The sequence below is a fragment of the Xenopus laevis genome, chromosome 7S (genome assembly GCF_017654675.1).
Source record: "Xenopus laevis strain J_2021 chromosome 7S, Xenopus_laevis_v10.1, whole genome shotgun sequence".
Taxonomy (NCBI): Eukaryota; Metazoa; Chordata; class Amphibia; order Anura; family Pipidae; genus Xenopus; species Xenopus laevis.
In genome coordinates this window covers 88,655,833-88,682,908 of record NC_054384.1, presented here as the reverse complement: position 1 = coordinate 88,682,908, position 27,076 = coordinate 88,655,833, and the positions used below count along the sequence as shown (strand labels likewise).

At 39.7% G+C, this 27,076-nt stretch overlaps 1 protein-coding gene across 11 annotated transcripts in view; it reads right to left on the bottom strand.

Moving 5' to 3' along the window:
- Positions 1–27,076, bottom strand: part of LOC108697250 (calmodulin-binding transcription activator 1) — a 1,304,230-nt gene that overhangs the window by 103,107 nt on the left and 1,174,047 nt on the right. Inside the window, exon 1 of one of the 11 annotated variants that reach the window (XM_041571499.1) lies at positions 45–816. The exons of 9 other annotated variants lie outside the window; for them this stretch is intronic. In XM_041571499.1, the coding sequence (XP_041427433.1) occupies positions 45–51 (7 nt within the window). In that variant the 5' untranslated portion in view covers positions 52–816. Of the gene's footprint in view, positions 1–44; positions 817–27,076 lie in introns of those variants that run through there. One more of the 11 variants, XM_041571498.1, reaches the window with a different exon arrangement.

Sequence of the window (27,076 nt, the reverse complement as noted above, 5' to 3'; positions counted from 1 at the left end):
AATAATGTTACACAGCACAATAAAAAGACAGCAATGGTACTCACAGCACATCACAGGGATAGAAAAACACTCACAAAAACACCCTCCCACGGAACAGAAAGCATCTACCTTCTACTTTATTCTCCATTGAAAGTCCAGCTTAGAAAAAAAAAAAAAAAAAAAAAAAAGAAGTCCACTTTCAGAGAGCGCGCTCCTGGGTAGGACGGGCCATGCTAAAGTTTGTCTTTTGTTTGAAAAAAAAAAAAATCTTTGGGCCCCCCTTCCCTCTTTCTTTGTCTCTTTTCTAAACTTTGCCTCCTGTTGTGACTCTGTAGCAAAATCTCCTACAACACGTGCCCCAGGTAAACAGCCCACCTCCTCTCCTCTGCCCAACTTGCTGGCTTCACACTCTTGCCGCCAGTAGGCTTAGCTGTGCCCCTGAGTGCAGATGCAGGCTTTGCACAGTCCCCTAGCCTGGCACTCTAACCTTGCCCTCTCTGTCTCTGCTGCTGCCTGTGAGTAAGTAAGAGTGCTGAGGAGCTGACTTTCCAGGAATGCAGGTGGGCTCCGGCGCTGTCCCTGCAGCAGTGCTGATCAGAGCACGCCTCTGCTTTTGTTTCCACCTCTCTTCTTGCCCTCAGATGACAACCGTCTGCTTGTGCAGGGAGGGGCCGCCTGAGCCCCCCTTTGGATTGCCTGGGAAGCCTGCCGCCTTGCTTCTTTTGTCCTCTCGGTGCCTCCGTACCTGCAATGCTGCAGAGCAAGCTTCCCTTTTCTCCCCTTCTCTCTGCATTATGACAAATCAAGGCAGGCAGCTGGGCTGTGAGCACATCAGAGCAGGGAGAGACCGAAATAGGCACTGGGGGTCTGCTGATCGGAACTGCAGTGGCAGAGACAGGGGGAGGGGGGTCACAACAGAGCCCCCACTATTCTACTATAAACCCACTTTTTTGCTCTCAAATAGAATTCCAGTTTCCAGAGATTCTGCAGATTATTTTTATGTTACATTATACTGGTTCTCAGAGCGTTAGTTAAATGATAACCTTAATGATGATGAACGCTCCTTCCCTGATCCCCTCTGGGACAATGCTCTGTGCTAACCCTAACATTAACTCTTAAAATGCTAACCCTAGAACCATGGGTGTCCATAGAAAATTTTACAGGGCAGGGGCAAGTAAGCTAATATCACATTAATATCACATAGGGTTGGTTGCCACTGAAGATGAACCTAGTCATGACAATGCAGCAGATAACATAATTAAAGAGGTGGTTCACCTTTAAGGTAACTTTTATTATCATATAGAATGGTTAATTTCAATTGGTTTTCATAATTAATTTTTTTATAGTTATTTGCCTTTTTCTTCTGATTCTTTGCAGCTTTCAAATGGGTGTCGCCGACCCCTTCTAAGAAACAAATGCTCTGCAAGGCTACAAATGTATTGTTATTGTTAGTTTTTTTATTACGGATCCTTCTATTCTGGTCCTGTCGTATTCATATTCCAGTCCCTTATTCAAATTGATGCATGGTTGCTAGGGTAATTTGGACCCTAGTTACCAGATTGCCTAAGATGCAAATTGACGAGCTGCTGAATAAAAAGCTAAATAACTCAAAAACTTCAAGAATAAAAAATGAACCCAATTGTCTGAGAATATCACTCTCTTCATCATACTAAAAGTTATCTCAAAGGTGAACCATCCCTGTCTTGAGGTGGGAAGTATAAAAAAAACTTTTTCTGTTGTTGGGAATTAACAAACAATTTATTGGAAAAGCTGAAAAAGTCATGATGGGGCAACTGCCCCCTCTTGCCCCCTCCTACGGACACCCATGGCTAGAACCCCCTGCTATTGTTGCAAAACTGGCTGTCAGGGAATGCTGGGAACTGTAGTTCAGCAAGAGAACCCCAGACCAGCTATAACTTATAATGAAGGTCATTAATTTACTGAACATTAAACCCAATGTAAAAAAGCATGGATAAAAAGAAAAAAACAAATCTGTAAATAAAACTTATAGCGGCAGGGTAGGGGGGCCTTAACATGTATTTAATAAGCTGATTTTTTTTTTGGTTAAAATTGATTTTTTAAAGGGCCACACACAAAGGCTGAACAAGCCAAGGACCTGTGCCTGCAAGAGTTAACTGCCCTGATTAAATATTAACGTCCATTCACTGCTTTGTGTAAAGACCCCGATTAGAGACAACGCAAAGCTGTCATCTGATGGGGGATCTCGGCGGAGTTGGGAACAGTATTTGTAGAGCTCAGTTTTATTTACATGAATACGGAGAATGATAGAGCACATTATGCAGCTATGGGGAACTTGTAAGCACTAACAAGCTGGACTATCACAGTATAAGTATTTCTGTGTAATTTGTATGCTTGATGTTTACACCCCTCTGTTGTGCATATGTTGGTGTCATGGAAATACCTGTTAAACATAATATTAATTAAATTCTAACATTGAATGATAACTTTAGGAGAATGCAAACATATAAAATATGCTGTTTGTTGTCACTCTTGAACTCCATGTGCTAAACTGTATATAACATGTTTTTAAAGCTATTGCAGGAATGTTTCTGTGTGTGTATGTGATTATTGGCACTATTTTTGCACTAGCTCTGCAGCAAAAGCTAAGCTGCAAATTGATGATGAGGACCCTGTGTCTAAGGCCTCTTGTGCACTGCAGGGGTGAGAAGGGCCCCTCCCCACCAGCGCTGAGCAGAACACAAAGAAAACGAATTCTCTCTTCTCTTGACAGCAACAAGGATGATGTCACATGTAATATTTAAGCTTTCTAAATAATCCTAATGTGCACGCGGGGCTGGAGGGAGGGATGTGCAGGGCACTAGTGTTGTTGGAACATTCAGGCCCCAGAAAGCAGTTATGGGGGGGGGGGAAGAAACAGGGATATCCAAAATAACACCCTTCCAATGTCAAAGTCCTAAAAGTGACCCTGTGCACACAGAACTACTTGAATAGGACAGAAATGTGAATGGACATGAGAAATCTGAGCACAAATGTCACACACATGGGTGCCCTTGGATGACATTCTAGGGCAGTGATCCCCAACCAGTGGCATGTGAGCAACATATTACTCACCAACCCCTTGGATGTTGCTCCCAGTGGCTTTAAAGTAGGTACTTCTTTTTGAATTATTGGCTTAAAGGCAAGCTTTAGTTGCATAAAAAAACAGGTGTACTGCCAAACAGAGCCTCCTATAGGCTGCCAGTCTACACAGCAGCTACCAATTGCCAATCACCCCAGGTTCTTACCTATTTTTTTTTACATTAATTTTGTTTGAATGTGGCTCACAGATAAAAAAGGTTGGGGACCCCTGTTCTAAGGGGCTGTGCTTCCCATATTACATGCAATATTTTAAAGAATTAATTCTGAACTACAGTTGGTCCCCATCAAATGCATAATTATCATTCTTGTAGGACACCTAAATCTCTAAGCTGTATAAGTTTGTGTTATAGTCCTTCAATGGACCAATTTTATAGCTTGCTTGTTCTTGTAAAACCCAATAAAACAATACAGTTGGTCCCAGCAGCAAAAGCCAGTGTCAGTGGGTGCACCATGGGTCATGTAATCTCCAGGGGTCAGCTCAACTGCAAATTGCTGTTAGTTTGTGGATATTTGCATGTGCAAAATGTTTGTTTTAAAGGGATACTGTCATGGGAAAAAAAAAAATTTCCAAAATGAATCAGTCAATAGTGCTGCTCCAGCAGAATTCTGCACTGAAATCCATTTCTCAAGAGAGCAAACAGATTTTTTTTATATTCAATTTTGAAATCTGACATGGGGCTAGACATATTGTCAATTTCCCAGCTGCCCCAAGTCATGTGACTTGTGCTCTGATAAACTTCAATCACTCTTTACTGCTGTACTGCAAGTTGGAGTGATATCACCCCCCCTCCCTTTTTCCCCCCAGCAGCCAAACAAAAGAACAATGGGAAAGTAACCAGATAACAGCTCCCTAACACAAGATAACAGCTGCCTGGTAGATCTAAGAACAACACTCAATAGTAAAAACCCATGTCCCACTGAGGCACATTCAGTTAAGCTGGCCATAGATGCAAAGATCCGATCGTACGAATCATCGTACGATCGGACTTTCCCATCTCCCGACCCACCACTAACCATTCAGATCAAAGTCTTACCAGTCAGATTAGTTAAAGAACAGATCAGCAATGTTCTGCCCCTGACAGCAATCGTACGATATCTATGTCCAACCAAAGCTAGTGACAGTCTCCCACTGAAAATCGTACGATCGGCAATACACGCAGAGATATTATCGGCAGCCAACAGAAATTTTCTAACCTGTCCGATCGAGCAAACGACCGATCTCCGCCGGATGAAAAATGTCGGGACTCTCCACACACTGTTCGAAAATCGTACGAATCCTCGATTCGTACGATCAGATCTTTGCGTCTATGGCCAGCTTTACATTGAGAATGAAAAACAGCAGCCTGCCAGAAAGCATTTCTCTCCTAAAGTGCAGGCACAAGTCACATGACCAGGGGCAGCTGGGAAATTCACAAAATGTCTAGCCCCATGTCAGATTTCAAAATTGAATATAAAAAAATCTGTTTGTTTTTTTGAGAAATGGATTTCAGTGCAGAATTCTGCTGGAGTAGCACTATTAACTGATGCGTTTTGAAAAAAAACATGTTTTCCGATGACAGGATCCCTTTAACTTTTTATGCATCAGGCACAATTTCTTGTAAGGCCAAGATTACACTTACATTCTGGGAGGAAATTGCATGGGGAAAAAAAAAGCAGTGACTGTGATTGTATATTTTTATTTCTATTTTTTTATTGTTTATTTTCTTTTGAGTGCTTCTACAATACAGCTTTCATTCTCGCTTCTGCTCGCAGTTAAATATCCAAGCCTGATTCGCAAAACAACAGCAGCAAAGAATACCTAAAAATCACCAATAATGAAATTAAGCCCAAATGCAAATTGCTGACATAATACCATAAACAACCCTGTTAAACTAAAATAGTAAAGTTAGCCATATATGGAAAGTTCCACTTGTTTGGGGAGGTCAGTCTTTGCCACCCCAGAGGTCAGCCAAGTCAGGCTCATCCAATTGTTTAAGCCTCAGGCCAATGAGCAGATCATAACAGGGATATCATAGGAAAGTGTCTTACTAGCTATTGTACCCACAGTGCAGTCAAGTGGCCATAAAACTTTGGAGCACTAATCTGCCTTTGATTTAAGCATCTTGCAAACATATGAAAATCCAAGCTCTTACACCTGCAGGAAATTGCTTAAATAACCCCATTAATTTCAGTGTAGTCAGTGAAATGCATCTCCTTTGTACAAGCCATAGCTTGGGGTGGCACCCAGTTTCATGGGGGAACTAGCAATATACAAGAACATGATAGCTGTGCTCATCTGGAAACTATTCAAGTGATAAAGAGACAGGAATTTTTTTATACAGTTGTTGGCAGGACACTGCAATCTAAACACATTTGAATGATAACAGTGACAGAGGCGACAGTGTCATAAACCGTACAGAACGATCTGCCTGACAGTTGCTCTTAACCCTTCCTGCCAGTTGATAGTAAGTCAGATGAGAGATAAGGGATCCCATTAATAATTTACAATCATTGATTGATAAACCCTCCTCAGCCTTGAGTAGCCTGTGCATCTTATCTGTAGAATGTAACATTGCGCCCTATATATAGACCAGCACACAGGAGCTGCTAGATATGTCTGCACAAATTCTTTTTCCAGCTTATTTCTGGACAGGGCTGAAAATAGCACGCCAAAATATGTTGACATGCCAGTTCGTTATATTGTCATGTATACAGAAAACTTTCGAATGTATGTGAGGGCTTTTTTTAATTAGTACGTTTTCGAAGCCTATTTGATTATTTGTACAGTTATTCACTGTAGAAGCTTTGGGTCTTTGTCAGTGAAGGACTTCAAATAGGCTTGCCACGTTTTCCTAAACTTTTGCCGGCTGGTGGGGGGCGGGAACAAAAAGGGGCGGAGTGTGACATCAAAAGGGGTGGGCCATGATGTAAAAGGGGCAGGGCCGTGGCACAGAGATATCCAGACGGAGAACTAAAGTTAAGTTTCCAGGGCATTGGGGGCGGGCCGAGGGGTCTTTTTAAGGGTATTACAAATTTAATGGCAGCTACATTGTGTAATACCGACCCCGGCCTTGGCAGGTGTTTTACCGGCTAATATACTTGTAGAGAGTTTCAAATGTAATATTATTGTGTAGGCCTCTTTTGCAGCTTCAAAGTGACCAAAAAAATTTGTCAATGCATACAGTATTTTGCCTGGTTCATCTACAACCTTGCATGCCCTTGTTTTCTTCCACCTACCAAAGCAGAGATGTTGACTAATCCCTTCTAGTAAGACAGTAAACGAGTCCTGGATTTTTCTCAAAACTATTATACTAATAGGCAACCTGACTGTAGAAACTGCTGGGTTCACTTTAATATTACGTTTTATCTACATGGACCCAATATTTTAATACAAATAATGGCTTCAGGGAGCCTGGAGTTGTTTTTGGCACCTGCAGGGGGCAATGAGCGCTGTGTGAAAGTCTGAATTCCCTACTAGGAAAAACATTTATGCGCAATGCATAGGACTTGTTACTGACTTGTGGCGGAATCATTTTTCCCATTGTAAAAGTCAATAACACTATTGCAAAAGACCATAAACCACGAGGGACCAAGCTAATGTTTTATAGAGAATAATTTAATGAAAAAACTTAATCTTCCTACATATGAACTCAGGAAAATAAATGAACCTCAGACTTTATTGTTTACATTTGTTATCTGCTTTGGTAAAAAGTGAAGAAGCCTAGAGCCTATTAGGTTTTTATTATTATAAATGATTTAATAACTTCCTTTAATCAGTCGTGACAGAGAACACAAGCTCTCAGCATTAGGATGCTTTGGCTCGGTCTGTTCAATTAGTATTCATACAGAGTTATGGCACAATAATAGCAGATTTTATTGCCATGGGTTGTCCATGTGTATCGATTTATAATGATATAATATATTCTAAAGAACTATATCAAAGTAAATTACATACATTTGCATAGGCCAAAATACATACAGAATCTGATTAGGTTTCTTTTCCAAATTATTTTTGATGGCTTGTCATTCTGCACTTCACTATGCTCAAGTATCATGCCTCTCACATTAGTTATTTCTATTTCTGAAGCCAGTTTATAATGTCCTTCCCAACCATTTGGAGAGAGCAGATATTGTGCTGTTTCTGCTGATCACTATGCTGTGGTTGAGCGGCATGCCACCTCCCTAAAATTCTGCTGGCCTAGGCCTGGACCTTTGTAACCTTTCCACAAATCCGGGCCTGCGCACGCTTGCCCCATTCTGCCCCCCTATTGTGTCATCAGATATTGGCGGCTCTATAAATGGAGGTGATGGCGAGGTTAGGGTCGGGTGCGCGTTGGGAGCGAGCTAATATAATTTAATCAAATTCATACTAGGTTTACATGAGATCTAGTAACCCATCAAAACCAATCCAAATGGTCATTTAAAGGCAAGAATGTCATTACTGCCTACAATAGGGTAAGTAGAGGATTTGCAGCTTGCTCCCAATGTCGCTCACTAACTGCCAGGTCTAAATGATGTGCAAGGGAGCTGGAGAGAGGATGCACATGTGCCCTTCTTACAGCCCTGCAGAACACTGCCAGGGAATCACAAGGTCTGTGTGCTCCATTTTGGAGTGTAGGACCTGTGACTTGGGTGCTCAAAGTTTATACCTATTTTTTTGCATTTTGCACTGTGCCCTGTGGGAAGTATACAAGCCCTCTGATGTTTAATTTCAAATAGGTGAATGCAACAGTCTTATTGTGGTAAGTGTAGCTGGCGTATTGCAAATGCAAATGTGGCAATCTGTTCCCACCGGCTGTCAAGAAGTGGCAGACATAGAAATGGAGTTATGGGACATGGAGCTTGTGAAATGATCAAATAGTGTGCTGTTGTGCATTTTAGTAAACAAAGTAATTGCCCCTGGGCTGATGTTTCTGCGTACCCCATACTGGCCCTGTTTTTTACTAGATGTTATTAGAATTCCCCCACTTGGAGGGCCTGGAGAAATGTTCGTCTGCAAAGGGGACCATTAGCAAATTACTAGGGCAGCTTCCATTGAAGCCCATCTGCAATTATTTTTTAAAAGAGAAATAGACACCAAAAAGTCATAATAAAATAGCAGAATGGGTTAATCTAATATATGCTGATTTGATGTTTCTGAGAGTTGTTGACTTGAAAACAACCAGAGAGGATGTGAAGTATATAAAGCACAGTATGTTCTGGCTAGCCAGTATTAGTGAGTGAACTTTACAATGTAATGCTAAAGTCAGCTTTTCATTTATTTCTTTACCTTAATCTAAAGGCCTGCGGTGTTTTATTAGAGGCAAGAAATTTTTAATAAGCAATGTCAGATTGGGATATTTAAGTAGATAGGCATTGATCTGGCAGTCAAGAGAAAAACATTTAAAAAGAGATAAATAGCCAGTGAGTGGACAATGCTTGGTTTAAGATTAACTAAGCATTTAACATATGTGCACTGAGAAATGGAAGCCTTCAATTTAGAATATCAAATAAATGAATGCGATTGATTTATGACTGAAATTCAAATTGTTTCATATTCAGCACATATAAAATCAAACAGGTAGCTCAACGCATTTCACTTGGAGTGGCCGCGCTTCCTCCGTATAACTCGCTGGTGCCCAACCATAACTATTTATACCCTTTCAGGGCTTACGCCTGCACACTTACGGGTGCAGGTGTAACTTCACTAGCGAAAGAGACAGACGCTAGCGATCATTCGCACTCTATTGCCAGGTGAATTTTTGCTCTGGCGAATGGACAATACTCTGCAAATTCACTAAGAATTGGATTTTACTGAACGTTACCTCTTTCGCCAGACTTGCCTTCACCAGCTCAGACCAGGTGAAGTGCATTGGAGGACATAGATCTTCCTCAACCATCTGTTACATCATATTTTTAGTGGAAAAAGTCCCAAAAAACGCTTCCGTGTTTTCTTTTTTTCAGAGTGATAGCCTGCAAAAGTCCTCACAATTTTTTTTTGGGTAACCGGGTTCCTCCATATATTTTCTAGCATATGGAACATTAACTTATGTGTAGGGCATTATAACAACTCTATTGTCTTTATTAAGGTTCCCTGGACTTGTGTAATGTAATGTATTTGCTACAACATATAAGTCCATTCAACTTTATAATTTCCCGCCGTATGCAAATTAGCCTGAGCGAAGACCTCTAACGAAGTTGCACTAAGCATAATTGAACGCTAGTGCATCTTCGCTTTGATTGCCGAAGTAACGCTAGCGAAAATTTGCCAGTGTTCTTGTGCCCTGGACGCAACTTTGCAATTTAGTAAATTAGAATTTTCGCCTGGCAAAGTGTTGCGATGGCTGCGAAGCTTTCGCTGGCGAATTTTCGCCACTTAGTAAATTTACCCCATTAAAGGACTGGTTTGGGTATATTCACGTTTGGCATACCTGGCACTATTTTCTGAGCACTTCACTCTGATTGAGTGGATATACTGTACTACACTATATGCTCTCTCATCTGCGTGCGCTTCCTTTCTAGTGTTCACAAGTTGTTACGTTTTTGGACTGGAGATGAAACGTAATCACCCAGAAGGCTAAGGGGCAAATTCACTAAGCGCCGAAGCGCCTAACGCTAGCGTCAATTCGCTAGCGTTGGTCATTTTCATTACTTCGCAAATTCACTAACGGACTCTGGCGTAAATTCGCTAGTGTTACGTAGCACCCTTACGCCTGGCGAATTTTCGCAATGGACGTAACTACGCAAATTCACTGACGTGCGCAGTGTACTGAACACTACCTTTTACACTAGACTTCCTTCGCCACCTCAGACCAGGCGAAGCGCAATAGAGTAGATAGGGATTGCTTCAAAAAAAGTTCAAATTTTTTCTAAGTCCCAAAAAACGCTGGCGTTTTTTCTATATTATGGGTGATAGGCTGAAAAAGATCGAAATTGTTTTTGGGGCTCCCCTTCTTCCCCCCTACATTTCCTAACTCATGGCAACTTAACTATACAGTGGGCAAAAACATTTTTTTTATTTGATGTTTTGAAGGTTTCCCAGGTATTTGTAGTGATTCTACGTATTCCTCCATTGAAATTTGAATTTGGCGCCGTATGCAAATTAACCATCGCTAGTGTAACTTCGCTTCGCTTAGCGAATCAACGTTAGCGCAACTTCGCAACCTTACACTACCCCTGAGCGCAACTTCGGATTTAAGTGAATTTGCGGAGCGCTGGCGAAACTACGCCTGGCGAAGTGTGGCGAAGTGCGGCGAAGTTCAACCTGGCACAACAACGAATCTTAGTGCATTTGCCCCTAAATCACAAACATACATATACCAATTGTATTCAGTGACTGCCAGTTGTATTATCTTGCTCCTATCTTTATTCCGAATCACTATTTCTTTGGGCTAATCAGTATCTCTAAATGGTCTGTTCACACCCTGGTTTGTTTATGGTTTTTCACTGCTGGCAGCATTGTGCTGTCAGAACTTCACACCGTCTTCAAAGGAAATCGGCAATGTACTTTAATAGAGGAGTATGTTGCAGTCCATCTGCTTCAGAATAAAGAAGTAATTTGGCATTAGGAAGACTATAAACATTCAAATGCTCCATATTGTTACAGAAAATGTTTGATTTCCTACCTGTGTACACTTGATTATGAAGATGCAGTTAATAGGAAATTATTTATGATCATGTGTGTTTTTGCCCATATGGTCTTTATGTAGCAGGGAAAAATGTATATAATGGGATGCTTGTCTCAACAGGGCCTGTGATTTTTGGGATAAAGCCCCCAGTTCACAATAAACTGATATTCTTTAGTAGTAGTAGAAGTATCAGGGCCCCTGCTACATAAACATTCAAAACCAAACAAGTTATCCCAAAACTCTATATTATATTAAAAAATAGTCTTTATTGAAAAATCATGTTAAAAAGATAAGTATGCAGGCCACATGGTATTCTGCCTGAAAGGCGTGTGGTATGTATACCTCTCTTTTTAACATGATTTTTGAATAAAGACTATTTTTTTTATATAATATAGAGTTTTGGGATAACTTGTTTGGTTTTGAATGTTTATGTAGCAGGGGCCCTGATTCTTCTACTTCTACTACTACTAAAGAATATCAATTTATAAGTACAACAGCTCTGTTAAGCTGGCCATAGATGTAAACATTTTTAAAAGATCCAATCGTTATCGTGAGACCACGGTTGTCTCGAAATGATCGTTTAAATGTACGATTTGTCCATCAACTAAAAAGACCAGTTCAGGTGATATTGCCAGCAAAACTGAAGGGTAGCTGCTTGCTTGGCCCTGCAGACATAGATAGATTGCACTGGGACCGATAAAGATTTTCTGGGGCCGATAAAATTTTCTGACAGATGTACGATCGTTCGAATCCCACTAACCGCACGATAATTTGCCGGTTTGGTCGGACTGCACTGAAATCGGTCGTTCACCAAAGAAGAATCGTCGCATCTATGGGGGACCTTTAAAGTGCCCTGGTAAAGCACAGTTATAACCTGTATTGACAATTGACACCACTTCACTGGGCCGGTGGGACACCGGGAAAAAACCTGGTGGGCCCGGGCCCTCATGGGCCCCCACCGACCCAAGTAACCCTCCCCCAATCTTTGGGCCCCCCAACCCTGATCTCCCGGTCCCCCAGAAATAAAAGAATTTTCAGCTCCGGTAGCGCCAGAGTTTGCGCATGCGCGCACACGCAGCGCGTCGGCACTAGCGAACAGGCGTGCACTCTAATGTTTGCGAATGCGCGTGGGGGGTCGCGAAACTAACTGTGTGTCTCTGCCCTAAAAGTGTTTAAAAGTAGTCACTTCCATTGTCTACCTAATGCACAGGGCTGTGTCAGGCAAAGGAGAGCTGGAACCGATCTCATGTAAAGAAAATATGGTTTAGATCAGTGGTCCCCAACCTTTTTTACCTGTGAGCCACATTCAAATGTAAAAAGAGTTGGGGAGCAACACAAACATGAAAAAGTCCCTTAGGGTGCCAAATAAGGGCTGTGATTGGCTATTCGGTAGCCCCAATGTTGACAGGCAGCCAACAAGGTGCTCTACTTGGCACTATACTTCGTTTTTATGCAATTAAAACTTGCTTTCAAGCTTGAAATTCAAAAATAAGCACCTGCTTTGAGGACCCTGAGAGCAACATCCAAGGGGTTGGAGAGCAACATGTTGCTCGCGAGCTACTGGTTGGGGACCACTGGTTTAGATGGTATTTCTGGGACCTGGTTGGATAACATCTGTGACTGGGCTGTGAAGATCCACCTTTATTTTTTTAATATAAAGCTACAATAAAATCCATGCACTAAAGAAATTACCAAAAATAGCACTTAGAGGTATGTTGAGGCCCTATGTGTAGAGATTTCAGTTAGAAAATTAACATTGGTATATGAGTAGAATGAAGCCGAGCTACTTTTACAAATGGAATTTGTAATTATAAGTGACTTCATTTATCCACATATTGAATGGATTAATGGGTCCGCCAGGTTGCAAAAAGCTAATAGGTTTGTAAATATGCTAAATGACAACTTTTTGGCTTAGATAGTTGAGGAACCTACTTATAAAGAAGATCTGTTGCATCTTGTAATAGCCAGAGGAACCAAATCTCCAGCACTAGTGTAAAGCAGTGAGCATTACGTGGAGTAACTAAGACACTAAGGGGCAAATTCATCAAGGGTCGAATATCGAGGGTTAATTAACCCTGGATATTCGACTGGGAATGAAAATCCTTCAACTTCGAATATCGAAGTCGAAGGATTTTGCGCAAAAACAGAGATCGAAAGAATAATCATTAAATCGAACGATTAAATCCTTCGAATCGAACGATTCGAAGGATTTTAATCCAATCATTTGACCAAAAAAAGTTAGGCAAGCCTATGGGGACCTTCCCCATAGGCTAACATTGGGTTCGGTAGCTTTTAGGTGGCGAACTAGGGGGTCGAAGTTTTTTCTTAAAGAGACAGTACTTCGACCACCGAATGGTCGAATGGTTGAATGATTTTTAGTTCGAATAATTCGATTCGAAGTCGTAGTCGAAAGTCGAAGTAGCCCATTCGATGGTCGAAGTAGCCCAAAAAACACTTCTAAATTCGAAGTTTTTTTACTTCGAATCCTTCACTCGAAGTTAATGAATTGGCCCCTACATTTTATATGTGCAAGCTACAGCAGTGTGAGAGCATCTCTGCAATATGTTAACTGGGAAAGCATTTTCAAAGAGTTAAACACAGAAGTCAATTTGAATGTTTTTAAAATGTTTAACAAATATACAATTTATTCCCCTTGTAAGCAAGAAAAAATGCAGCAAAACCATTCTTGTTTGACTTTGGGGTTTATAAGAAAAAAACATTCACTTAAGGCATTCAAAACCGGTTTTTCACTTGTTTATAAAGGGACAAACAGTATGTACTATTTAAATTATTGCTGACAATATCAAATTGCTCAAAAATAGAAGTTACATTCAGGATTGCAAAAAATTGGGTCGCAAAACAGCAAAAATTCAATGTGGATAAATGAGTGCTGGTGGCCTTATTAATTGTAAAGGAGTTGGGATTGTTTGTGAATTACAAACTGTGCACCTCTAGCATCATTGGATACTAAAGAAAATAAAGTACTGTCGCATAAAAAAGGCATTGACTCGAATGATGAAAACATCATTTTGCTGCTTTATAGATCCCTGGTAAAGCCTCATCTTGAATATGCAGTCCTTAAGAAGGATATTAATGAGCTGGAAAGAGTGAAGAGACATGCAACTGAACTGGTTAAAGGAATGGAACCATTCAACTATGAGGAAAGGTTGGGGTTATGTTCTCTGGAAAAAAGCACTGGTGAGGAGCATAGTTACTCTTTTTACAAGGACATTATAGACAGATAGTGGGGACTCTACTTTCATATAGGAAAGATAATAGAACCAGAGGCCACTCCTGTAAACCTGAGGAATTGAACTTTATTTTGAAGGAGAGAAAATGATGGTTCTTTATGGTGATGTTTTGATGGCAGATTCTATGAATGCCTTTAAAGGAGAACTAAACCCTAAAGTTAAAAAACCCCTACCCTACATAGACTCCCCTCCCTCCTCCCCCTCGGGCAAATGCCCCTAAGGCTTTACTTAACCCTCCATGTTCACGGCAGCCATCTTCTTCTCTTCGGTAATCTTCGGGATGAAACCAGCGTAGCTGCGCATGTGCAGTTGGAGCAATTTTCTGTACCGTGACAACTGCGTATGCACCGAAACTCGCGAATATCGCTGAAGCGCTGATCTCATTCTGAAGATTACCAAAGCAGCTGAAGATGGCGCCCGTGAACACCGCTGGACAGAATCTGCACAGAGGGGTAAGTAAAGACTTAGGGGCATTTGCCTGGGGTAGCAGCTAGGCTGGAGGGGGAGCAGGGAGGGGGTTCTATATAGGGTAGGGGGGTATGGGTTTTTTAACTTTAGGGTTTAGTTCTCCTTTACGAATGGCTTGGATAACTTCTTGGACAAGCATAATATACAAGGCTATAGTGATCTTGAAATATACAGTTGCTTAGTATGGGTATGTTAATATATGTTTTTACAATATATTTAATTGTTGATTGCTGCCATGGCCATTATTATTAATGTTCAAGCAGAGGGAATGTCTTGCCATGATTTGTTCCAAAAGGTTAATGCTGTCAAGACATTAGTAGGCTGAATCCCAGATACTGGCATGATTCCATCCATAGTTAAGGCAGCAAGGCAAACCAAATGTTATTATAACTTCTTTATTTTTTATTCAACTGAGATGCCTTTTCCATGATCCCTCTGTCTCATACATCTGTGGGGCATTTCAGATTTTTAAAAAGCTGACTACACAAAGCTGCTTAATTAGCGAAATCTGGAATAATGCCAATAAGACCAAAATAATTAATATGCATCAATTTAAGTGCATTTCGTTTAAGCCTTGCTTTGCTCAAAACTGCCTTCAAACTGCACTAATAGGGTAGAAAAGCAGATGGACTCCTGTCACTTCCAGACAAGATAATCCCTTCACTGCTCTAGAGAGCTCTGCTTTATTGTGTTGGTGGATCTGGCAATGACAAAGTTGTAATTGTTCAGACAGGGTACTACTCTCTTTAAATATAATATTATTAAAATTAATACTAATAATAACAACAATAATAATAATCAATCAATTAAACCTATATTGTAATATGAGGTACCCATGTAATAACTGAAGGTGCAGCAACACCAACAATGGCAGACATCATTTGCAGATAACCAGAAGTGTTACAAAGATGTATTATACTTACTTGTATATTTTTCTCTTATGAAAACAACATATTCAATGTAACACATCGCAAAGCAGTGAAGTGACTTGAAAGTGGCATAACACATCTGCTGTGGTTGAGAGAAAGGCCTTGTATGCTTTTAACTTCATGGTACCTTCGTAAACTAGGAAAAGATACACCCAATCCTGGTCACACCTAGTTACACCCAGACACACCTAAATCGCAGCTCATCTTCTGTCTGTGAGTCTGTGCCAACAAAAGTTGGATGATGTAGTGGAATATGTATTTGTGCACAAGGCATTGGGAGCTCCATGACTACCCCTGCCTCCAAGGACAGATTCTACATGTGTATATTGATTCTCGCTTTATTAGCTTTCTTATCATGTTCATGTGATCTGCGATAACATGGTAAAATTATAATTTTAGCTGAAATGACTTCGATCCTTCGATCGAACGATAAAATCCTTCGAATCGAACGATTCAAAGGATTTAAATCCAATGATCGAAGGAATATCCTTCGATCAAAAAAAGTTAGGCAAGCCTATGGGGACCTTCCCCATAGGCTAACATTGACTTCGGTAGCTTTTAGATGGCGAACTAGGGGGTCGAAGTTTTTTTAAAGAGACAGTACTTCGACTATCGAATGGTCGAATAGTCGAACGATTTTTACTACGAATCCTTCGATTCGAAGTCGTAGTCAAAGTAGCCCATTCGATGGTCGAAGTAGCCCAAAAAAACTTCAAATTCGAAGTTTTTTTACTTCGAATCCTTCACTCGAAGTTAGTGAATCGGCCCCTTATTGTTGCCCAGGTGTTAGATAGTTCTAAGTAAATGTCAGTAGCAACGTTCCCTCTCATTTCTTCTTGGCCTTGGGTGCAAAAAAAAAAAATGTATTATGTGGCCACTTTTTGGAACTGTGTGCACACTTTTAAAAAACACTGCACCACAATTTATTGTGTGCGCACACATGATTGCACAGCTTAGAGGGAACAGTGGTCAGTAGTATAAAGCATACCCCTGTGTGCCAGAACAGATAAAACCTCGGTATAAGTCCTGAAGATGTAGAAACGTATACTATTATATGTCAACAATCTGTAAAATGAGCGTAAAGGTGGAAAGTGTTTAAATGCAGTCACAGACCCATTACACGGATGTCCCCTGTTGCATTTAACACAGAAAAGCAATTTATCAACTTTATCCACTGTGGTCTAATTCAGTGTACTGATAGGCTTGAATGAAAGCCAATGCATCATTAACTCTGCACTGCGGAGCTACGGTGCAAAGATTCTCGTAACAATAAACATCTGTGTTGAATCAGCTTCTCTACAAACACATAAATACAAATATATATATATAGTACTACTGTATATATGCATCTATGTTGTATATCTTTTATTCATTCTATTTATTCTAAGCCTTTAAGTTACAGAGATCATAGAACCTGACTGCACCTGTGTGCCAATGTCGTAGATTCTCCCCTTTCAGGGTCTGTTGAAAAATCATAGTTGGGGTTAACATGCTGTGGCTGGCACTTACTGGGTTAATATAAAATGGAAGGATGCTTATGGCAACATTCATCACAAAGTTATTATTTCACTTGTGAATCATAAAGATGTACCTTCAAATAATAAGGATTAGGAAAGCCACTGATGTTGAATTAAAGTTTGTCCTTTGATAAGTAAAGCTACAGCTTGTGACATCCCTTTGTATTTAACTTTTTGTTTACATCAGTCTTCCAAAATCCACAGATCACCAGCTATTTTCGCATTATAGATCTCTGTGTCCTCTGACAATATTGTCAAACTGCAACCCACATAAATCTTTGGCAGCTCAAGCCAGTTAGGGATTTCATTTTCTTTCTTAAAGGAGAAGTACAGCTTAACTGAAGAAGTAGCTAGATATGTTGTACATTATGTTTTTGTGATTCTGTACCAGCCCAAGACAACCACAGCCCTTTAGCAGAGAAGATCTGTGTCTTTAAAGATGCCCCAGTAGCTCCTCATCTTCTTTTCTGCTGATTCACTGCACATGCTCTGTGCTGCTGTCACTTACTGAGTTTAGGGACCCACTCACAATATACAGTACACATAGTATATAAATGTCACAATATAAGGCTGATTAGTAATTAGTAAAGATAATTACTACATGGCAGCACAGAAACCAGTGCAATTAGCATCAGAATTTAATAATCAGCAAACCTGTAGCATCAGCTTATTTTACAGGCCAACCTCATTTTCTGCTGGATAATTAGTGACAACCCCTAAGCTTAGCTTCTCAACAGCTGCTCAGAGCCCACTGAGCATGTGAGTGTCACAGACACTTTCCAAGATGTTGACCCCCTGTGACAAGTTTGAAGTCCATTGCTGCTATTGACAAGCTGAAATTTTAGGCTGGTGCAATAAGTTCAGTATATAAAATATAGCATTTTTAGCCATATTTATTTATATGGTTTATTTCTCCTTTAAGGGGCCAGGCCAAGCATCTCTAATAAAAGGCTCCTACAAAACAACCTGCTGCACCTAATTGTACTAGTGAATCTAAATATCAAAAATTATTAGATTAAAACATAACACAACCAAACACAAAATAGAACCGAATACCTGGAGTTTGATCTGATATTTTGCTTGGCAGCTGGGTTGCATGGCCGACACAGTTTGCTCTTGGCCTGACAGTACAAATACAAACTCATCCGTGTGTACTAATTAAGCAATGTAACAGGAAGATTTCAACAGGCAATTCTTTTAAAAACATACAGAATTTGTCTTGCTGAAATGATCTAGCAATTACATTTTACTTTTCTTCATTAGAACCACAACGTATTTATCTGTTGCCGCATGGGCGTCCGCAGAGGGGGGCAAGAGGGGGCAGTGCCCCCCCCTGGGACTGTGCACATAAGTTTCCACCTGTTCGTGCATTGGCCCCAGCTTACTGTGGTTTCTGTCGCGATCCCTCGAAGATTTTTCTTCTGTGCAGCAGAGTTTTCTTTTAGCTCCTTCCCTAGGTGCTCGCTCCCCCCTCCCTTGTCACGGTGCTGCCGGATCGTATTATTTCAGCTGTGACAGAGAGAGAGAGCAGCCAGGGAGCATCTGATTGGCCAGTAGCACAGATTGCAGCGCGGGAGAAAACGAAGGAAGGAAAGCCCTATTTATTGCAGTCTGCAGCCTTGTACTTGTGAGTTCTGGGGGTATTTATACATGTACTTGCCCCTGTGCCATCTGTTTGTGAGTTCTGGGGGTATTTATGCATGTACTTGCCACTGTACCATCTGTTTGTGAGTTCTGGGGGTATTTATACATGTACTTGCCCCTGTGCCATCTGTTTGTGAGTTCTGGGGGTATTTATACATGTACTTGCCCCTGTGCCATCTGTTTGTGAGTTCTGGGGGTATTTATGCATGTACTTGCCACTGTACCATCTGTTTGTGAGTTCTGGGGGTATTTATACATGTACTTGCCCCTGTGCCATCTGTTTGTGAGTTCTGGGGGTATTTATACATGTACTTGCCCCTGTGCCATCTGTTTGTGAGTTCTGGGGGTATTTATACATGTACTTGCCACTGTACCATCTGTTTGTGAGTTCTGGGGGTATTTATACATGTACTTGCCCCTGTGCCATCTGTTTGTGAGTTCTGGGGGTATTTATACATGTACTTGCCCCTGTGCCATCTGTTTGTGAGTTCTGGGGGTATTTATACATGTACTTGCCACTGTACCATCTGTTTGTGAGTTCTGGGGGTAATTATGCATGTACTTGCCCCTGTGCCATCTGTTTGTGAGTTCTGGGGGTATTTATACATGTACTTGCCCCTGTGCCATCTGTTTGTGAGTTCTGGGGGTATTTATACATGAACTTGCCACTTTGCCATCTTTGTGTGAACTAGGGTTGCCACTTGTCAGACAACCGGTATTTTGAAGGGTTGCCCGGGTCAAAACTTCCTGGATGGTTTTTCAAATTAGGGAAACTGTGCAGGATTCCCTTGATTGACCCGGCGATCGGCTGATCGCCGTGGCATAGCTCCACCCCCTGATGGCAGTGACACACCCACCTATCTCACAGGCCCGCCCACAGATGCCTCCTTGCCCCACCCTGGAAAATTTTCTGCGGACACCCATGTCTGTTGGGCAAATGTGCACAGTTAGGCAGAAGAATTTGCTGGTTAGGGCCAGCGCCTAATGGCAGATCACTGCATCAGCAGATGTAAATGAAGAATTTATTTTTTCCCATCTCCTTTGTGAGTACTTTAATCACCCCCTTTTAATGAGTCTTTTTCTTCCCTGGCATGGATCCGTTCTTTACCAGGTGGTGAGCTTAAAATAGAACAATGTACTGTCCAGTGCATCAGATTCTAATTAACAACTGGACAATACACATATTAAACAAACTTTCCTGCAACTAATTGCTGAGCAATGAGCCTCCCCTACCCTTCTTTTGTGTGTTTGTTGTTGTCTAGAAGAAGTCTAATATTGACCAACCAAAGAACAAATACATGGAGAGCACTCTGTATAGATCAAAATATAATAGTTATAAGGTGCAAAAAAGCCCAGAAATAAACCCACATGGTATTTCCCAAAATGCTACTAGACTATTGTTGGCCTGCACAATTAGGGGGTTATTTACTAATTTCCGAATGCAAAAATCATGCAAAATTCATGAATTTTTCAGAATTTATTAAACCCCAAGGATGGAAATGTCAGAATCTGAAAATCGGGCATCTCAGACATGTCGAGGTTGCATCGGAGAAGTCCCAATGATTTTTTGATGTGCGCTGGATTTCGTGCAATACCCTACGTTTTTGGAGTTTTCTGCAAAAATCTAAGTTTTCGGGTGAAAAATCGAAAAATATCCGGAAAATGTAATAATAAATAAGCGTAAAAACCAGAACGGTTTTGATCGAAGTTTGCAGCAGAAAATATTCAGATAAATTCGGACCTTGATAAATAACCCCCTAACCAGAGTCGTGTGGCTTGGTGGTTTTTTAGGGAAGCTCAGCTCTCCTTTTAAGATAGAAAGGTAGACTTGAGACCACAGCCCCCAGTGTCCTTCTATCTCCCTGTGTGGGGTCCCAGGGCCTAGAAAAACAGCCAGGCTGCAGTTTCTTGGGACTTAAATTCGACAAGTTATATACACCTCCCTCCCCTCAGGAAGTGATTTGTTTTAATTGGTACGGTTCCTACAAACCAATTTTTTTCTAAATAGATAGTATGGTTTGCTTGACTTTTATTTGCATTTAGCTTTAATAAACCACAAATCCTCTCTGTTGTGTGCTGTCTACTACGGAGCACAAAAAGGTAAAAATAAACTATACTATATACTATGTTAAGACAAAATTTTGTCTAATTTGCATTTAATAAGTAAATGTATACAGCGTATGTTTCTACATACATACATATTCAACTTAAGAACAAACCTACAGACCCGTTCTCATACGTAACCCGGGGACTGCCTGTACTAGCCTTGCATTATTTAAAAGGGATGAGATATACAGGTATGGCTGTATGGACCATGTAGGTACTAGGGGCTGTGCCTAGGGTGGCGGCCCTCGAGTGTCTATATGCTAAAAAATTAATTTCTTTAAAAAAATAATAATAAAGAAATCTGCCCTTCCACTGCCACTGGACACTTCTTCGCCAAATCTGGTGGTAGAGGAGGGGGCAGTGGGTAACTTGTGGGCATCGATCTTATGGACGTCGTCAGTTATGCGCATTACATCACTTTTGTACTGCGCATGCACTGAAAGGGCACATTGAGGCCCAGTGCTTAGCGCTAGACACTGAACCAGAATACTGTATATCCATGGGTATGGGATCTGTTATCCAGAAACCTGTTCCAGAAAGCTCTGAATTTTGGGATGGTCATCTCCCATAGACTCAATTTTAATCAAATAGTTGACATTTTAAAAAATGATTTTTGTTTTTCTCTGTAATAATTAAACTGTACGTTGTACTTGATCCCATTTAAGATATAAATAATTTCGAGGTAAAATAGTCCTATTGGGTATGTTTGATTTTTAGTTGATGGTGGATGTGTGTTACCACCATTAATGTGGACAAGGTCTTAAATATTCTTGAGATAACATGGGTGTAGTTTAAATGGGTTTGGTTTAAAAGGGGGGAGGAGGTCAACACTGGCTTCCATTATAGTCCCTCAGCCACGTAGGCCAAAAATAAATTTGGCCCTTGGTACCACAGAAGTTGGACAGCGCTGAGGTAGCTGATACACTTGCACTGCACTGTTATATCTGCATATATATATATATACATATGTATTTATTTCCATGTAACAATACACTCAACATCTGCTCTATGAATATGCTAATATAAACAGCTGGTCTGTAATGAGGGGTGAAATATCCAGCACCCAACAGAACAAGCCTTTCCTGTCTTGAATAAATGTTTGAGCCAACCATAATAGAATACTGTCCCAGAATACATGATGGATTACATTATAAGAGGCTCTAGACAACCTCCGTACAAAAGCTTTGAAATTACAATCTCATTTGTCTAAAGTCATTTAGAAGCAGAATATTCCTACTTCTGTTGCTACTCTTTTATTATGAAGGGGGGGTGGCTACTGCTATGAGAAACATCATGATGGTGAGTCAAAAAGTGTGACTGTCAGGCTAAATAAGCTGACACTTACTAGTACAGCTGATAAGCTCTCAATCATTGTGGGAGTCAAGAGGCAAGGGAGGAATGGGAGAGGTTATGTTAAATCTTTATTCATCCAATGTCTCCCTGTTGGATATGGCTATTTGGATAATGGCTTACTATTCTGGTTACTTTCTCTGTATAGTTTCTACATTCACATTAGAGTGCAAACCTCCTATCTACGACGGTGATTTTACCAGTAGAGCAATCAGTTTCCAGTCCCGGCTATTACAGATGTTTTTTTTTTTTGTAACACATGAGCCGGATTGCTGTGCAATTTGTGCCTTTTAGCAGAATGAAAAATCTTTGCTCATACTAACCGCAGAGAAACAGAAATAATAAATAGTTCCTTGGCTTTGGGAAAGTTGATTTTAGTGCTGTGCCCGGGGACGGACTCAGCAGTCTTTCGTTCTTAATGATCAGAAGTCTGATATTGGTGATGGATGTTATAGAAACAACGTAGAGCCCAGCTCTTTGGGTTTTCTGGAGAAATTATATGATAAAGTGCTGGCCATGTTACAGAAGTATATGAACCCAAATTGGAGGCGCATTTTATTATTTCAGACACCCAAGATCAGTTTCATACAGATTTAGTTTTTGTTTTAAACAATCTGTTTTGTTTACTGCGCCATATTAAATGGAAGAATGGAAAGACACGGTCATAATCAAAATGCATTGCTCCCATTTTTGTAATATATACCAGAACGTTCCCCTGAATAAGCAAAAAGTTATACACAAACACTAAGGGGCCCATTCATTAAGTTCGAGTGAAGGAATAGAAGAAAAAATACTTTGAATTTTGAAGTGTTTTTTTTGGCTACATCGACCATCGAATGGGCTACTTCGACCTTCGACTATGACTTCGACTTCGAATCGGTCCCCACAGGCTTGGCTAACTTTTCGATCGTTGGATTAAAATCCTTCGAATCGTTCGATTCAAAGGATTTAATCGTTCGATCGAACGATTATTCCATCGATCGTTCGATCGAAGTATTTGCACAAAATCCTTCGACTTCGATATTCGAAGTCAAAGGATTTTCATTCACCAGTCGAATATCGAGGGTTAATTAACCCTCAATATTCGACTATCGAAGTTAAATCCTTTGACTTCGAATATCGAAGTCGAAGGATTTACCACTATTCGTTCGATCGAACGATTAAATCCTTCGAATCGAATGATTCGAAGGATTTTAATTCATCGATCGAACGAAATTCCTTCGATCAAAAAAACCTTGGAAAGCCTATGGGGACCTTCCCCATAGACTAACATTGATGCTCAGTAGGTTTTAGGTGGCGAAGTAGGGGGTCAAATTTTTTTTTTAAAGAGACAGTACTTTGACTATTGAATAGACTAACGATTTTTAGTTCGAATTGTTCGATTCGAAGGTCTGAGTAGCCAATTCGATGGTCGAAGTAGCCAAAAAAATCATTCGAAATTCAAAATTTTTTTTATTCTAATCCTTCACTCGAACTTAATAAATCCATTATCCAGAAAGCTCAGAATTAAGCTAAGTCCATCTCCCATAGACTCCATTTTAATCAAATAATTCTAATTTTTAGAAATGATTTCCATTTTCTCTGTAATAATAATAAAAACAAGTACATTGTACTCAATACTAACTAAGATATAATTAATCACTGGAGGCAAAACAGTGTTATTGGATGTGTTCAATTATATTTTATTAGACAAAGTATAGAGCTCCAAATTACAGATCGCAGGTCCCAAGCATTCTGGATAATACCTGTACATTAATGCATAGCCTTCAGAAATGTAGAAAAGTGTTGTGACTGTGCTCATAAGCAAACAGTTTATCAGACTTTTTCTTAACAAAATCCTCTGAAACAACAAATGACCTTCTATTGCTGCCTTCAAAGAGCAGAAAAATACAGGGAGTTGAGTTATATAAGTAATGGCTGGTATAATTATTTAATCTTTTTCCCTGAAAGGCCTCTGCATTGCAGCTGTCTTCTTGTCTGCTCCTACTGATGCCTGTGTTTGTTCAGCCTGCTTTCCCCACTTATAATATATATCTGATCAAAACCAGATCATTTACCAGTCACAAAAAAAATCTGCTTAGAAGGAAGTATAGAACTGGTTCCAGAACAAGAGTAACGTAAACACTTCTGCATAACACAAGTGATGATGTATAAGCGTGTATGAAGGAATTCAAATTATTCTCATTGTCTCTTTCTCTTTCCATTGTTCTCATTGTCTTTCTTTCTCCCTCTCTCTTTCCATTATTTTTATCTTATCTCTTTCTCCTTCCACTATTCTAATCTTTTTTCTCTCTCTTTTCATGATTCTCATCTTCATCTCTCTCTTTCCATTAATCTCATCTTTTTTCCCCTCTCTTTCTCCATTATTCTCATCTTCTCTCTCTTTCTACTATTATCATGTTCTTTTCTTCTTTATCTATTTTCATCATTCTCATTTTCTATTGTTTTCACTCTATTATTCTCATCCTCTGTCTTTCCATTAATTTCTTCTTTCTTCTCTCTTTCTTTCTTTCTTTCTTTTTCTCTTTTTCTCTTTCTTTCTCTTTCTTTCTTTCTTTTTTTCTTTCTTTTTCTTTCTTTCTTTCTTTCCTTCCCTTTTCCTTCCTTTTCTTTCTTTCTTTCTTTCTTTCTTTCTTTCTTTCTTTCTTTCTTTCTTTCTTTCTTTCTTTCTTTCTTTCTTTCCTTTTCCTTCTTTCTTTCTTTCTCTTTCTTTCCTTTTCCTTCTTTCTTTCTTTCTCTTTCTTTCTTTCTTTCTTTCTTTCTCTTTCTTTCTTTCTTTCTTTCTTTCTTTCTTTCTTTCTTTCTTTCTTTCTTTCTTTCTTTCTTTTCTTTCTTTCTTTCCTTCCCTTTTCCTTTTCTTTCTTTCTTTCTTTCTTTCTTTCACTTTTCCTTTTCTTTCTTTCTTTCTTTATTTCTTTCCCTTTTCCTTTTCTTTCTTTCTTTCTTTCTTTCTTTCTTTCTTTCTTTCTTTCTTTCTTTCTTTCTTTCTTTCTTTCTTTCTTTCTTTCTTTCTTTCTTTCTTTCTTTCTTTCTTTCTTTCTCAGATAATATATATGAAATCGTTTTCTAACTAACCATAAAGAAACAAACACATATTTGCCAAGCCAGAGGCATTTGTGTCAGGATATTTGTATGAGATATCAATGAGATTTTAGCTGGTTTCAGCCTAGTGGTCTAGTGCAAAACTCCATTTCATATAAACTGAGAAGCTAATAGAGACTCCATTTTTCATTGTGAAGCTCCAGTAAAATAAGAAGACAAATGGCAGACTTGGGCAAAAAAAAAAAAAATGTATTGTTGTAATAAAATAAAAAGATAAAGTAAAACTGACAAAAATAAGTTCATTTCCCCTGTACAGATGCCAGAAAAAATAGATCATTAATAAAACAAATGTATATCCTTGAAACAAATAAATCATATTTTCAAGCAACCTGATTTAGTCCAATGCAGAAAACGAGCCCCCAGCAACATGCAGTAATTATATTATAACGAATGTTTCCCTTTAAGCTTGATTATTAAAATTTTTGAAAAAATAAAATGTAAAGATATGGTACATCTTTTTGTTATGTTTATGAAAAACTAAATGCAGATAACAGAATTATAGAGGCTTAATGCGTATCTATGTATTAGGCAAGAGTTTGAGGTCTACAGCCTCAGTGTTACTCTGTATTCATTATTTCATTTGCATTAAATATACTTTGTTGCTGGTTCGTTTGAGACTAACTTTCATATTAGTTACTTGAGTTTTATTTGTTTTCTGTTATTATGCGAATTTAGTAGTTTTGCCCAAATACAGAATCAAATTTTACTTTTTTTAATTTAAATTTGACAAACATTCCCTCAAAAAAATAGGGTTCAGATTTGGTTTGACTGAGGACTAAAGATTCAACTGAAATCTGGTAAACGTGCTGAGATATGATTGAATCCTGAATTTGGTGCATCCCTAAAATGTAGGGTTGTGCTGTACCCATAAATAGTTCCTGGCAGTTGGGAGGAGATGTTTGAGGACATTTGATGTACTTAGCGACAACGAGGAAGAGGCTGGTTATTTTTTCCAGACAAGGTGGCAGAGTCCCAGAAGAAATATTCTATACTGTCAGTTGTTATAGGCAGAAGAATAAATATAAAATTACTCTTCATGTCTGATAAATAAAATTAAACATAATTTTAGATAGGAGAAAACTGAGAGAATTTACAGTTAATTTCCAAGTTCCATAAACAATAAAAGCCTTCTATGCCGGTTAGTGATGGGTGAATTCGCGCCGTTTTGCTTCGCTGAAAAATTCACAAATTTCGGGCGAAATTCGCGAAATGGCGAAAAATTTGCAAAACGGCGCCAGCGTCTCGTTTTTGACACCGGCGCCCGTTTTTGATGGACGAATTTTTCGGGCGAATTTTTTCGGGCGTATCGCGAATGTATTCGATGGCAGCGAATCGCACAAATTCGCCGCGAATTCGCACCTAGCGAATAAATTCGCCCATCACTAATGCCGGTTTTTAATCTTTTTACTTGGCTGCTTTGCTTGGGATAAAATAATTGTTGGATTGTATAATAGCCATCAATAACATGTTATGTTGGTGCAGTTGATAAGGTTCAGTACTTATATCACTGGAGGTCAGGTCAGGGTAACCTTATTGCGTCTCACTTATGGCACATTTATTTTCTGAATATTTGCACCACATGCGGGCTACCATTATTTATCCAAGCCTTAACCAGGGCAGAAACACAGCCCCAAACCAACCAAAATTCCGAGGCTGCAAGTATGAGACAAGGGGTATTGCTCACACAGGTGCTAATTGCATCAGAGCAGCTTCAAGTAGTCAGCAATTAGTTTTGATCAGTCTTATTATGGATAAGATTCAGAGCTGGGCCAGGCGCCCTAGGCTGCAGCACGCAGTGCGTGTATGCGCGAACAGATGCGCACATGTCGCATATATACAGTATGCTGGTGCACATGCGCGAATGGACGCTGGCACTCATGTGCAAATGGACACGGAAGTTCAAACTGATGATATGCAATGTTTGTCATATGGGCGTCTGAGGTATGTTATACTAATATACAATGTTATCTGTATTTTAACCATTTTTACTATTTTCCCAAATCACAAGGTTTTTGGAGCACAAA